Below are 16,044 nucleotides of genomic sequence, written 5' to 3' on the forward strand. Positions count from 1 at the left end.
GAAATTCTGAATGTTGGAAATTGAATTTCAAGGTTTATAGGCTAAGGTTGAAGCAATGATTTTTAATTAGGTTGTGTTGCCATGCCTATAATATTTACACGGAATAGGGTGGTATGGGATCACCCCAGGTATGTGCGTGGTAAGGTGGAATAGAGATTTGAAGGTTAAGAATAACTCTTGACATGTTCGAGGACGAACGTATGTTTAAGTGGGGGAGAATATAACTACCCGACCGGTCGTTTTGAGTATTACAGTCCCGTTCCCCCATTTACTGCTCAATTTATGCCTTACAGTCGATTTATGACTTATCAGGTTAGTTGGTTCGGGTCCGGAAGGATTTCGGAATGAAATGAGACACTTAGTCTCATAATTGAAAACATAAGTTGGAAAAGTTGACCGGATATTCACTTATGTGTAAACGACCTCGGAATTAAATTTTGATGATTCCAATAACTCCATATGTTTATTTTGTACTTAGGAGCGTGTTCAGAAAATTATTTGGAGGTCCGTAGTAGAATTAAGCTTGAAATGGCGAAAGTTGAATTTTTGGAAAGTTTGACCGGGAGGGTTGACTTTTTGATATTGGGGTCGAAATTCGATTCCAGAAATTGGAATAGGTTTGTAATGTCATTTATGACGTGTGTGTGAAATTTGAGGTCAATCGGACTTGATTCGATAGGTTTCGGCATCGAATATAGAAGTTGGAAATTTCATAATAGACTAAAGTTTCAAGTGAGGTTGCACAAGACCCAACTTCAAATGAGAATAACTCTCATGATACGAAGTATTATATGGTGTATTACCTATAAAATGAAAGAGCTTTGAGTCTAGTTTCTAACGCTTCAAACAGTTCGTCATTTGAACATTCCTACGAGAAGTTATGACTAAATTACCAAAGGCTAGAAAAATGTAATTATGCGACCAATTATGCCATCGCAAAATAGTTATGCAATCGCAAAACAGCTTCTGCGACAGCAAACTGATCGCAGAATGGACCAGAAGAGCCCAGTTCTGGGCACCGATTTTGTGACCAACTTTGCGGCCCGCATACCCATTCTGCGGTCCATTATGCGACCGCAGACCTGCTTTCAGAGGGTTAATTTTTCTATTTTCATAACCCGATCCCATTTTGATAAATATGCTTTGGGACTCATTTTGCAGCAAAACTCTGACATTTTTAGAGAGAAGGGAGAGTGTACTAGAGAGAGGAAGAAACTCAAGTGCTTTGTTCATCAAGATCTTGTTCAAGCTTTGAAATCCAACAAGGAAATATCACAAGATCTTCACCCAAGAGGTAAGGTTCTAACCCCTAGTCTTCAATTTCGAGTTTGGGTAAAGATGAGTGATTAAGAGTATGATTCTTGGGTATAATAGTATTATTTATATATATATAAATAAGGTTTATGGAAAGATTGTTGAGTTCAAATGGGTAAAGATTGGGTTGAAAATGGTAGAAATCTTTAAAAAATTTAATTGAAGATTTGAAGGTGGAGTTGATGTCGGAATTTGGAGAAATTTGTATGGTTGGACTCGTGGTTGGATGGGCGTTCATATTTTGTAACTTTTATCGGGTTCCGAGACATGGGCCCCATGGGCGATTTTTGAGTTAATTTCAAATTTTATTGGAAAATTAGTATCTCCTTATGGAATTAATTACAATAATTGGTATTGACTGAATCGAATTAATTGTGGCTAGACACGAGGCTTTCGGAGACCAATTCTCTTGGCAAGGGCATAGCGAAATAAAGAATTACACAGTTTGAGGTAAGTAACAGTTTTAAATCTGGTCCTGAGAGTATGAAACCTGGATTTTGTGTCATGTAATTATTTTGGAGGTGATGCACATGCTAGGTGACAGGCGTGTGGGCGTTCACCGAGGGGATTGTGACTTGGTCCGTCCCGTGGAAACTGTAAACCCGAATAACTTGTTGATAGTTATTTGCTCTCTACGTGTTGTGGAAACTTGACTATAAGTCATACTAGAAACCATGTTTAGGCTAAATGTTGGTATTGTTGGGACCCACAGAGGTCGTGTACATGTTGAATTATCTGCTTAAATTATTGTTTTATACTCAGTCACAGCTTACTTGATTATTTTATCTCAGCCTCTATTGTTTATTATTGATGTATCATATCATTGTTGTTTGGGCTGATTTTATGATTGTTGAGAGCCCGAGAGATTGGAGAGCTTTATGACCGAGTGAGGACGAGGGCCTGATTGTGAGATATTATACTATAGCACGTGAGTTGGCCGTGCAACACGTGAGTTGGTCGTACGGATCCTTATATTATACTATATCACGTGAGTTGTCCGTGCGGATCCTTATATTATACTATAGCACGTGCGTTGGCCGTGCAGCACGTGAGTTGGCCGTGCAACACGTGAATTTGCCGTGCGGATCGAGATATTTATATTATGGCACGTGAGTTGTCCGTGCAGCACGTGAGTTGTCCGTGCAACACGTGAGTTTTCCGTGCAGATTATAGCGCTTGGGCTGTAGGAGCCCCTCCGGAGTCTGTACACCCCCAGTGAGCGCGGGTACCCATTGAGTGTGAGTGATGAGGGCTGGGAGCCCAGTGAGTGATTGTTGTCCTGAGAGGTTGTACTTGATTTTCATTTGTTGTTGCACTTAGTTGCTATCTGTCATTGTTGTGAAATCTATGAAAGATTTTATATACGGATTACATGAACAGGAAATGTATAAAAAAATTGATTTGACATTAAACTGCCAGATTTGAAAGTACGTCTATTCTTTGCTGGAATTACTGAATATGAACTGTAGCTGTGTAGCTCGTCACTATCTTCAGTCCTTTCTTTATTATTGTTACTTATTGAGTTGGTTGTACTCATACTACACCCTGCACTTCGTGTGCAGATCCAGGTGTTCTCGGTCATAGCGGTGTTGATTCTCTCGCACAGTTGACTTTTTAGAGATTTAGAGGTAGTTGTCGTGTTTCGCAGACCTTGTCTCTTCTTCCTTATCTCCTTGTTTATTGTATTTGGTCTCAGACTATTATAGACCGTATTTTCCAGACTTGTATTCAGATTAGATGCGCATATACTCAGTAACACCAGGTTTTGGGAGTGGTTGTATCGGTATTTGTTAGATTTGTGGATTTTATATAAATATTATATTTTCAAACATAAGAGAAATTGTGGTTTATTGAGATTTTCGGCTTGCCTAGTATTGATATAGGCACCATCATGATGGGTGAGAGTTTGGATCGTGACAGCAATAAACAGAATATGGCATTGAATTGAGGTAGTAGCAGCAAATAAACCAAATTTTCTCAAGCTTAATTTTATTACTTCACTAAAATAGTAATTTCAATGTATTCTGATAAGCTAAAAGGAAAAATGAGACTTGGATTGGTTTATGGGTTGGACTCAAATTTGATTAAATTAAGCTACTTAATATGCATACTAAAAAAGTTTGGTATTTCGGTATATCGAAATTTCGAAACCTTAATACCGAATACCGAACCAAAGAAACAAAATATTGATATCTCAATATCGAAGACCGTACCGAAAATCAAAAAATCGGTACCGAAGAACCGAAGTAATTCGGTTCGGACGTAGACCTGTTTTGCGGGTAGAATTAGCTACTTTCTTACAACCTGTTTGTTCATAGACATTAGTTCACCCTATTCTAGCGGCATATTAAAGCAGATTTTCAAGGACAACTGGTAATTATAAGAAATAGACTTTAGGCAGTCGCAAATAATTTATCTTATTCATATATTTGTGCCTAAAATGGAGCAAGTATCGCGAAGTTGGTTTCAGAAGGACCTGAAGTGGAGATTTTGGTGCCCATTCTTGCTAGCCTCCATTATGACTTGAGAACTTGATTGCTATCCTAGTTGCTACATTTTCCCTTCTAGCATGTTTTTCGGTTTTTCGATTTTTATGCCCACCCCTAATTTCACTAGAGAAAGTTTACAATACAATCATGACCAGATATTGAAAAATCTTTTTTCCCAATAACAATATGCAATCAAACCCAATTCCAAAAAATAATCTGCTCTCAAGATGAATACACATCACTATTATGTAACGAGCAAAATTCAATGGAAATAAGAAACAATTTCTGCACATTCAGCATCAATATTCATAAAACCTATATGTAATTATAAATTTGAAGCATATGTAATTATAAGAAGAAACTCAATATTTGAAAAACAGAGAGAGAACTGATAACATAAAAAAGTACCCAATTTCAAAATAATTTACTACAAGTTTAGAGCTTACCTTGATGAGAAGGAGAATGAAACCATAGGTTGCAAAGAGGAACCTAAATTGTGATTCTTTGTAGAGTTCAATTTGTGAGATGTTAGTTATTATTTGCTCTGTAACTATAAGCTATTGTATAGTTATATAAAACATACATATACGTTCTTTTGGGGGAAGGGGGGAGGCGAGGGGAGGGAATAGAGTTGAGGGGTGCGTAGGCCAATTGTGGGTTGGGCAAAAAAAGAGGGAAAAAATAGTGCCCAATTTTGTTATATTTAACGGATTTTATTATTTTTAAGGACCGAAAATTATCCTTTCGTTAATATTACTCCTAAAATTGATTTTGATGACCGGAAAGAAAATTGGTCGTCATAGATACACTTATAACGACCGGATTAAAATCAATTCGTTAGAATTTGGTTGTTAAAAATCAATGTTCTTGTAGTATCATGCACAATATTTTGGGGGGCTTGCTCCACGGAACATGACGAAGGGGCGTATCGATGATCTTTCTGGGCCTAGGCTCATCGTTCTTGTTGTTTCTTTCTTGTGTAGATCCCTCTATTAGCACAGCTACGGGCTATCCTTGATCTCACTTGAGGCCATTAGAGTACTTCAATTGAGCTGAGACAACGCATTCAGACTGTAATGGCACCTCTTCTTTATCCATTCTATCCTTTTTAGTTGTTTTCCGATTTTGTCCCTAGACATATGTATCCAAATTTCTTTACTTGCTCTTTGATAGTATTTTTGGGTATTTGGGTTATCTTGTCAGTATTTCGTTTTAGATTTCCTTTGGTTTAGATTCTTGTTATATTTTATGTTATGAATCATTTTGAGACTATTGATCACGCCCAACTATGCCTTATAAAAAAGACTAAGCGGTCGTTGCAAATATAATCCGGTTTACAAGTCCGGAGTCGAATCCCACAGAGAACTAAGGCTCAGCTACAGTTGTTCAATATCGCTAAGAAACACAAGTCCAAAGAATTTTCTAATTATAAAGATTATAATATTTATTTTTATCTAATTAACTAACAAATACTAGAAAGTAGTAAACTTATCAACTAACATGGATGAAATTCTAGACAAGACTAAGGAGGTCTAGAGTTATGATTTCCCCAATTGTCGGAATCCTTTCCGCTACGTTTCCTATAAATTTGCCTAAGTCTTCTCCACCGATCATGAGCACTCTAACTGTCGTAACTCTCTCCCGAGTAATTACCAAAATTTACTAGACATATTCTCCTGAATTACGCTAGCTGGCATTAAGTACAGCTCACTCAGATCGCACCAAGGTTTCGTTATCCCTAATCCCACCTTTAAACCTTCCGTATTGATCCCTCATATACGTTTAGGAGTGATGTTATTCAACAACTACCTAAATATGCACTCTCTCCCGAGTAATACATACTAAATAGGCACAGCTAATTAAGGGCCCTTCAATCAACCACAAGAATAATATAGTTGAACAAATAGAGAAAATAGTTCGGCAAATCTATATTAACGTAACAAGAAAATCATCCTCCAATATGTTCCATCAAAACCCTAGATAACAAATTAGCTATTCATAATAGTATGCATAACTACAATACTAGAATTCATAACCAATAATGAAAATAGGAAGAAGGAAGTGAAAACTCATAGAAGAATTCTCCGCCTTGCTCCTAGTATGTTCTTTCCTCCTTAGGTCGAATCCCCGGTCTAATGCCGGTCTCTCTGTCCAATCTCGGTCTGTCTCCCCAAAGTAGCATTTTTAGGTCTATTTATATGTGTAGGAAAAGACCTAAATGTGTAGGTCAAGTCCTAGTCAAACTAGGAGACGAAATAAGCCTTCAAAACTCGGACTGGATCTCTCCCCAGGCCTAGCGTCGCCAGCCTAACACCTGGTGGACGTGGCCCCAAGCCTGGAGTCACCAGCCTAACGCCAGCTTCAAGCCTGGCCTTTGCCTTGCCTCACCAGCCTCTCGCCAGCTTCAAGCATGGCGTCTCCAGGGTCTCTCATTCACTGTTCTCGAACACGCTTTCAACGTTTAAGTTTCTCTTTTGCTCTACTTTCATCTTCAATTCACCTACACATAAAATAGACTCCATTACGCGCAAATAAAGTGTAATTTATCATTAAAGCATATAAAATCCAAGGCAAATAATGTACGAAACTATGAAATTATAGCCACACATCAATACCCCACACTTAAATATTGCTCGTCCTCGAGCAATCAAACTACACTTATAGACACGACCTTTTTAAGAAATTCTCCTAACTCATCACACCAAGAATCTTTAAAATAGACTAAGCACAAGGGTGTAACCTCTTCACCTCAAGATTTGACTCGCAAGTACCATGCATTATTCACCGCTCACTCACTTACTCTAACATAGAGGTCAATGACATTACCTTTCCATCATGAATCATGTGCCCTCACACAACAAAAGATATTAGTTTCACACACAATAAATTTTAATACCGTAGGAACTCAAGATAGGAAGAATTCACTCGCTCTCAGAAATAACATTCATATAATACAAAAGATGCACCATAGGCTTTCCCGTAGTGTACTACTCTACTAATCGAGCTCATTCACTCTAGGATCAAGTAGGACTTTAATTGGTTGTAATGTAGGTTGCGGGTCGGGTAGGATACATTTTGATATGAGTGACTACACCTCCCTTAAGCACTTTAAATATACTTTAACACTCAAGCCCATACTTATGTCAAACCATAACTCTACCTTCACCTCAATCATATTTCTTTAAGCACAATTACATCAAGAGTCACCACTACTAAGGAATATTTTTCACAGCAATACAACTAATTTTTTTTTCTTTCTTTTTTAATTCAAGTGGCTCTTACTTTTTCAAAACAGTGTACTTTTCTCCTTATTTCATTAGTTCCACGCAAAAGTCGAACCAACCATCCCACACTTTAACTTTTACAAAGTTCATAACAATTCAAGTGCTCATGAGAGGTGAAAAGGTTCAAATATATGGTCGTTTAAAATAAAGGAGTACGACTTCTAATGTGGTTACCAAAGAACAAGATTATAGGCTTTACGGGGATAACTACGATACATAATAATTAGGCGGGATATATATATATATATATATATATATATATATATATATATATATATATATATATATATATATATATGTGTGTGTGTGTGTGGCTCAACAAAGAAACGCATATATTACTTCCAAGACTGAACAGAACTACTATTTTGCTTTGCAAACACACGGGGTAAGTTCTAGACATCAAATACAACGCACAGAATAACTCCCAAACCTTACACACACACATGGCATATAACTCACTCAGGATTGAACTCATCCAGACACTCTAGTCAAAGCAGTCAAGCAAATTTAAGAATCTACGGTTTAAGGTACTTATATTAGAGTCAAAAACTGAGCCTAAGCGTCACAACCAAAGTACTCACTATTCTCAAGGCATAACAAAGTTAAGAGAAATTGCTTCAATTCAATTCATAGCACAATGATTCCTATTCCTAAAAAATAAAACTAACTACACCCGGTTCAAACATAACCCTTGAAAAAGAACCGTGACACAAAGAAAAACCAAGGGAGAATTGCTACACTACCTAACAAAAGAATTTTTTTTTGTCTTTTTCCTTTCGACTTAAATACCTCAAGAAAATTGTCTAATAGATCCATCGTCGGGAAAAGTCCAATCTTTTCTATTTCTGTTCTCTAAAAAAAATTTAAAAAATTATTCAATTAAACTAACATAACTAAAATAGCATAAAAAAGTCACCCAGACAATCTCCTCATCCCACACTTAAAATTGTGCATTGTCCCCAATGCACACCATAACTAATAAGAGGATAAAAGAAACTCTCTGGTAGGCCAAAGGCCGAAGCACCAACAGCTCATGGGGTACTCAGCCTCTCGCCAGCTTCAAACCTGGCGTCTCTAGGGTCTCTCATTCACTGTTCTCGAACACGCTTTCAACGTTTAAGTTTTTCTTTTGTTCTACTTTCATCTTCAATTCACCTACACATAAAATAGACTGCATTACGCATAAATAAAATGTAATTTATCATTAAAGCATATAAAATGCAAGGCAAATAATACGAAACTATGAAATTATAGTCACACATCAACTATTGTTGTGTTTTGATTGATTAACAGCTAATGGTTCACTTGGCGGGTAATCGCTCATTGGATAATCACTTCTTCCACTTTGTTGTATTGAAATTGCTAATTATTTTTGTAACTAACTCATCTTTATCTATCATGAAAAGTTATTAGAAAAAAAATATTTTTTATGATACTTAGACAAAGTTAAGTGATTTTATGGTTGTAAAAAAATATTTTTTCCAATGATACTTACACAAACTTGAATAATTTTTTGGAAAAATACCATCTATGTCCATTTATAAGTAGTTTATTACAAAAACTAGCCAATTCATAAAATATTAATAATATTAGCCAATTAGCTATTTGTAGTCAAAAAAGGTCAAATTTTGACTTTTTTTTTTGAGTGGGTATTATTAGAATAGATTGGGTACATATTGAGGAGGTTTAATCTAAGTTTTGTGATGATTTGGTGGAGTTTTGAGGTTGTTTGAATTGAAAATTTGACGTAGAAGATGAACATGAAAAAAATGATAGGTGTATCACATATGTATCATATTTGTATCACATGTATATCCATATATGTCTACGTGTGTGATACATGCGTGATACATGTTTGATACATGTGTCGCTGAAGAAATTTTTGAACTCGATTTTAACTACGAATTTTGATACCAAATCAGTCCAAATCCCTCCAATCTTCCTCAAATTTTGTATATTGACTCATCTATATATTTTCAATGAATCTCAACCATACTCATTGAAAAAAGTCTTTTTTTGCTTAGATTATTGAAATCTTGTATATATATTTTTTTGTATTTCATCACCTTATTTGCTTCCTCATTCATAAAATTTCCTTTCCGTCTTGCATCTAATATTGCTAATCACACTTTAAAATATGGAAGGAGATCTTTGTGTGTGATTTTTGGAGAGAAAGAACCTTATTTCTTTTGATTTTTAATTTTTATATGTGTTAAGCTAGTTTTGGTAAGTGTATGATTATTGGCTAGAGGTTGGTAAGTTGGGACTTTTTTGAAACATTTCTGTAAGATTCCCTAATTTTTTTCATTACAAAAATATTTAGTGACTTTAATTAGTTAATACATTAAAATAAAAGTTGATTGCTCATCCGTAAAATTATCGGTCATTGTTGTAGCCTATATCTCAGCGGATTAGGAAGCCGAATTTGTGTGTTTATTAATTGGAAATATTAATTAACCAGACTGAACTTCCATCAAACACCAAAGCGATTTTAACTTTTTATTGTAATTAATCATTTCCAAGACAAATGAGTCTGGTTAAATTACATGGATACTTGAGAATTGAGATGGATATACATGAGTATCCATGAAATTAATTATTCCAAAACGTCTTATTTACATGTGGATGATACTGATGCAGATTTTTTTTGTAAAAGAAGAAGCATATATCCGAAATTTAAAAACATGGAAGTTCAACCTCAAAAAATTAAAATTTAGAGTAATATGACTAATAAACTAGCCCCCTAAGTTTTATCTATAAATGTGTAACACTAACATATATAGTCCTGTAGTACTTATTATATATACTTATTAGTAAATGATATTCAATATGTGAATTTGGATTTATGAGCTTCACGTTTAGAAGGTGTCATGTGGGGAAGTTGAGAAGGAACTATCACATTCACATTCAAGATCCTCAAACACCCAAAACTCTTCTTGCTCTTCCTCTTCTTCATCTGGCATTTTCCATTTGTCTTTATCAACTTCGCCTCCCAATATTATCTCCAAAATCTGTCATCAGAAGGACAGCATCAGTAAACATTAAACAGCAAAATGAATTGATGACACAAAGAATGAGTATCAAACAAGCATTACTATATAAGAAAATTGATAACGTCATACCACAGTTATACAAGCACATAGAGTGGTCTACATCGTGTACAATACCTATGAAACACAAATTACACTAGAAGGTACTGTCCAAAAGGAACATACTTCGGTTTACCTTTTTTTATTTTTTTGTGAATCGTTTGGGAGGAAATAAAATTATCACCCAAAGTAATAGCTTAACACAGATACTGTAACTTAGCGTATTAGATAATAAATCTGAAATCTCAATGCGTTTTGGGTTATAACCCATAAATAAACATTAAATAAATAAATAAATAAAAAGCTCTGTACTCAAACTAGTAAACCACATAATTGTCAAAACATATTTTTTATTGAGTTTAGCCGTTTTCCATTATATGTGAATTAGTATTCTTACTAGAGTTAATAATAGTTGTACAAACTTCACTATTTATGAACATTTCAAGATTCGAAGACGAATTCGTTCCTGAAATTATGAACAAGGTTCCCCGGAATTATACTACCTGGCCCACATATAAGCATATTCTAGATCAAAGGTAAAGAGATGAACTTTATACATCTAACAGTAACGTAAATTTTACTTTTATTGTGTCACGAATTTTATAATATCCATAAAGTGTTTATTCAAGATGTTTTATTAAATCTTCCAAAAAATTCAATCATTATTGTAAGTCAAGTTCTTCTTATTGTTTTGTACTTATAGCAGCTCCATTATTAAATTATTGAATTGATGATTAATTAAACTGAATAATTCGTAATTTTAAGCCAAAAAATAAGTAGAAATATGTCAGATGAAGCTGAGAGATAAGCAATTATAATGTAGCAAAGTCTTCCTCGCTAATGTGTTGATCTATGAAAGAAAGGAAAAATAAAGAATAAAATTGATTTAACCAAAGAAGATGCGAAGGCCGAAAACAGACAAATAATTGATATAATGATGCTTAATCTTTATGATAAAGAGAGCTACTGATTTAGTGAAAAATTTGAAGGACCCACATTAAATATGATTTTGGCTAGTTCTTTGTCATACCTCTGGATGCTCTTTCTAATCAATTGTCAAGGTCCATAGGTAACTTTTTAATAAAACTATAAACGACTATAGTTTGGTAAGACAAACCAATCAATTGATTGTTTTTGAAGAAATACAAATTAGTGCTTCACATCAACACGACAAAAATGACTAGATATCTTAGATTAATTGCAGCACGCCTCTGGAAAGTGATTCAAAAATATTACTAGAAAAAATTGATGGTTTCTGTATTTAACTGCAAAGATGTCATCATGCCCTTAGAATATTACTTTAATATGCATTCGGCGCGGTCAACTTTGAGAGTTTCTGTTACATGCATGAATTGATCTCAGATATATATTTTTTCACTTTATTTTTTGAGAGTTAATTGAATATCTTTTATAGTAAAATGGGGATATGAATGAACATTTGTCATACCAAAATAGTATTTTACATTTCTTTTTTCGATTTAACCATATCTAATCCAGATTTGCACTGGGTAAGCTCATCAAAGGAGCAAAAAACTCTCTACTAAGATTTTTCATCTCAAGGCTCAAACTTGAGATCTATAATTAAGATTAAAGGAATCTCAATTATTCTACCACAATACTCTATGATAGTATCGATAATTCAGAATCAGGTGAACATGCTAAAAGGTAAAAACTTTTACAAATATCGAAAATTAAAGTTTAAAACGATTTTTTCCTTGTCTGCGAAATAAATACTTATGGACAAGATTTGAGATGGAGTGTCTGGCAGATCAAGAACTGATTTGACAAATATTAAGAGAGAGAGATTGGTATCAGCTTATCCAAATTTTCCTTAAAGAAACTAAGGGATCGTTTGGCCATAAAAGAATTTTTACTTTTTTTGGAAAATTTGAACTTTTTTTCAAGAATAAAATTGATTTGGATCAACACATTAGTGATAATGTGTTATTCAAAATTATCACTTCAAATCACTCACAAAAATTCAAAAACAGCTCCAAATTGTATTTATGTCCGAATACAACTCTACTTTTCAAATACCATTTTAACTTTTTTTTCCCCAGAATTTCACAATTTTATGTCCAACGCCCACTAAAATCTTCAGATTATTTCAAAAAATGCATGTTCTAGATTTCGCTTTTTAAGATTACCGAAAATAATTTAAATATTGTTCACTACAAAGAACATTTAAAATTAAGTTTAAGATAGAGAAAGTATTAAGGTCCTTATCAGGAAAGCCTAAAGCAGGTGAGCAAAGTTTGCAGTGTTTAGGTGAATTGCCTAAAAAAATGACAAGAATGCTTAGGTTACACTCATAGAAGAAAATGATAAGCAGCTGAAAAATTCAAATATATCTGTCACAAAAATTCCTTAATGTGGCAAACATTTTTAAAAAGTGGGTAGATATATATAGACGGGGATAATGCACTCTTGAAAGAATTATTGTATATGCTATGGGAAGATTGAGACAACTCGGAATTGATTCAGTTGGCCAATCTAGGAGAACAGGACAAATAGAAAATAGAAAATAATACTACCAAATATTTACCTTTATGCAAGTTGGAATGATATTCCAACATTATTAAGAGAATCCTATGGAGTAATAATAATTGAAGTTACTCATTATAATAATAAATTATACTTAAAAGGATTAATAATAACTTGGTATCGTGCTCCAACAAAATATAGCAAGTATTTGGGTTTTGCTTCTTTCTTTTTTAATTACTCATATTTCTTTAAATCAAAACTCGCAAATTGTCACCTATTCGTTACCACTTCCACAAGTTTGAGCAAATAATAACAATGATTGACAATGCTCTAATTATTTCGTTTTGTATTTGGACCTTGTAAGTTGTATCTTCAAGTGCATTTCAACAATTTTTGGTGAGTAATATTTAAACAACAACAACAAAAAAACGCACTATAATCCCATATAGCGGGGACTGCGGAGGGTAGTGTGTACGCAGACCTTACTCCTACCTTGTGAAGGTAGAGATTGTTTCCAATAGACACTCAACTCGCGAAATGGTGAATAATATTCTATAAAAAAAATTACTTTTATTTTTATTAATATAATTTTCTGACGGATTACGTATGAGCTATCCTACTAAACTTTTTCTCTTAGCTGCATAAAGATAAAAGAGAAAGAAGTATAATTTACCTCATTCATGGTAGGCCGCCATATAGAAGAAGCACGAATGCAAAGTGAAGCAGCAAAAGCAAGTTTATGAAGTTGTGTAGAATCAAATCTCCCTTCTAGCCTTGGATCTACTACTTCTTCTATAACTCCTCTGCTCAAAAGAGGTTTTGCCTGTAAAATACAAATCAAAGCTAATGTTAGTACTAATATTACTTGCTGTTACTTATATCTAAATATTAGTCTTTTTGATAAAGCAAATTTGTTAAACAGAAGATTGCAGATTCCCGCCTGAATTGGAAGAAGATCATTTCAAGATATTCGACCATATTGAGAGTTCAATGTTACAATTGTGACTGCAGCCAACACACAAGATGAGACTTTACCACCTTGGAGCGGTTTTTTTGCAAAAAGACGAGGGAAAACTTTTAAAATATTGACTTTTTAGAAAAACATGAATTCAGTTTCTTACTTTTTCCGAGATCTACTCTTACTGTTTCAATAGGTGGGTGTTAATTAAGCGAGACACTTAAGGAGGAAGCAATGATAAATTAGGTATGTACTCTTATGATTAAAGCTATTAAATATTTTACTGAAGTAGGTACATATTGTTGCTTTATTCAAGATTAATGCAAAAATTTGAAGAAATTGAGCAACTGATTTACCCAGCTGTGTAAGCTTTGATGGGAATTGTCAACTGGTTTTTTCCCAGAAATGAGCTCCAAGCAGAACACTCCAAATGCAAAAACATCTGTCTTTTCATCAACTACTCCATGCATGAAATATTCTGGTGCTAAGTGCCTGGAGATATACCATATGCAAGATTAAAGTTTATTTAGACATTTAAATGAGCCATTTGTTATGTTTTTGGCAAATGGCAAAGGATATTTAAGCATAAGAAAGGACTACATTACCCAAAAGTCCCTTCAATTGGAACAATGGAATGATGGGTCCATTGTGATGGAAGCCATTTTGCTAGCCCAAAATCTGATATCTGTCATTCAACCAACAGTTAATTAATTAATGAACCAACGGGTACTACTACTATGGTACAACCATTTAGGCATACAGTGCAACACAGGTCTAAGTGTTGCCTAATTTCAACATTGAAATTTGAAGGGAAGTTTGAAACAATGTCTCAAAGATACCTGTGGCTCATATTCCTCACTCAACAAAATGTTTGAAGCCTTGATGTCCCTGTGAATTATTCTTCTAGGACAAGATTTATGCAAGTAATATAAACCCTTTGCAGTTCCAACAGCAATTTTGTACCTTGTTTCCCAGTCCATAGTGGGTGATTTCTCATCTGGGACAAAAGAAGAATAAAAGAGTTATTACAAATTAAAACTCTAGATCTTAGAATAAAAGAATAAAAGAACATTACCGTGGAGAATTGAAGCAACAGAGCCTTTAGAAGAGAACTGAAAAATGAGATAAAGCCCATTCTCAATACAACAACCTAACAATGATGTCACATTGGGATGGCAAACGTGACCAAGTGTCCCAATTTCTGTCAAAAACTCCTTCTCTTTTCTCTCATCATCGGTGGCTTTTGTCAGCATTTTTACAGCTATTGCCTGTCCATCATCTAATACTCCTTTGTACACTTCTGCATACCCTCCTCTCCCAACCATATTTTCTGAACATTCAATCATTTAAAGAAAATGCTATGATCAGAGGCGAGTCTAGGGTGAGTTCTACCGATTCAACTAAATTCATTATTTTAACTCGAATGAGATATACATAAGGAAAAAAAACAAAGTAAAATGTATACTGACTCAAGATTCTAAATTGGTCTCTAACCTGAGTTGAAACCGTTGGTGGCACGAAAAATTTCTTGATAAGAGAAACATTTCCATGTGGGCCTATGAGGTGGCTGTGTTGTAGGGGAAGCAACAATACCTCTAGCGGTACTTGTTGTATTATTTTCTTCTTGGTTTAAAACACAACCTTTTGGAAAATCTCCATCAAAACTGTGTCTTCCGAAAGAAAACAGCCTCTTTAGGCTACTTGTACGAACGTATCTCATCTCCTCTGTTTTAGAAAAATTTAGAAATATGTGTGTCTGATATATTTCAGAGAATTAAGGGAGACAAGTACAGATGAGAGATACTTGAACCTTAGAAGAGGACAAGACTATAAATGCAGTACGTGTTTATTATAAAAGGGGTATTGAGTAGAGTCGATATATCCTCAGAACAAGCACCCCACATCCCTGCTGGGTTTCTCCCTAGAGAGGTTGTCTCTTTGGGAGTGGATGGCCCTTTTTATCTGTTTCTTGTTGCAATATTTAAAGACTGAGGGACGTGAAGTTTGGCTCTTTTCACTTCATCACTGGGACCACTCAATGTGTTCACTCAAAATGCTACATATTTTTAATACGAATTTTAATTTCTAACTCTTACTATATTTTTCTCCGACGGCCAAACAATCACAATTCAACGTGTATTGTTTACGGTTTGAAATTAGTAATTTCCTACTTATTATTTTCCCAAATGTTAGTCATTCTTGGTGCGTAAGCGCAACGCTAAACGTTTTACCTGATACGAGGAAAAGGGTAAACATCGAAGTGAATCTACAGAAAAATATTAAAATATGATAAAATTACAAAAAATTATAAGAAGTTCAAGAAAATATAAAATAAATAAAAATGTATATAAAAATACTTCATCTTAAAATGCTAATTAGAATCTGTAATTGACTAAAAACTAATCAGAACTATTTCATAAAAAACT

At 34.3% G+C, this 16,044-nt stretch overlaps 1 protein-coding gene and 1 long non-coding RNA gene across 2 annotated transcripts; both read right to left on the reverse strand.

Annotated features, from left to right (window-relative positions):
* Positions 1-3,561: 3,561 nt before the first annotated feature.
* On the reverse strand, positions 3,562-4,446 carry LOC117279086 (uncharacterized). The gene is made up of 2 exons (XR_011411957.1): positions 4,250-4,446; positions 3,562-3,926 (listed from the first exon to the last, which is right to left on the reverse strand). It is a non-coding gene; the product is annotated as an uncharacterized lncRNA (long non-coding RNA).
* A 5,202-nt stretch (positions 4,447-9,648) lies between these two features.
* LOC104104041 (probable receptor-like serine/threonine-protein kinase At5g57670) lies at positions 9,649-15,567 on the reverse strand. The gene is made up of 7 exons (XM_009612029.4): positions 15,113-15,567; positions 14,694-14,948; positions 14,458-14,615; positions 14,224-14,303; positions 13,975-14,110; positions 13,334-13,483; positions 9,649-10,098 (listed from the first exon to the last, which is right to left on the reverse strand). Exons 1-7 carry the CDS (start codon positions 15,336-15,338, stop codon positions 9,946-9,948), a joined length of 1,158 nt encoding a protein of 385 aa, XP_009610324.1. The 5' UTR covers positions 15,339-15,567; the 3' UTR covers positions 9,649-9,945.
* Positions 15,568-16,044: the final 477 nt, after the last annotated feature.

This window comes from Nicotiana tomentosiformis, chromosome 11, assembly GCF_000390325.3.
Source record: "Nicotiana tomentosiformis chromosome 11, ASM39032v3, whole genome shotgun sequence".
Lineage (NCBI taxonomy): Eukaryota > Viridiplantae > Streptophyta > Magnoliopsida > Solanales > Solanaceae > Nicotiana > Nicotiana tomentosiformis.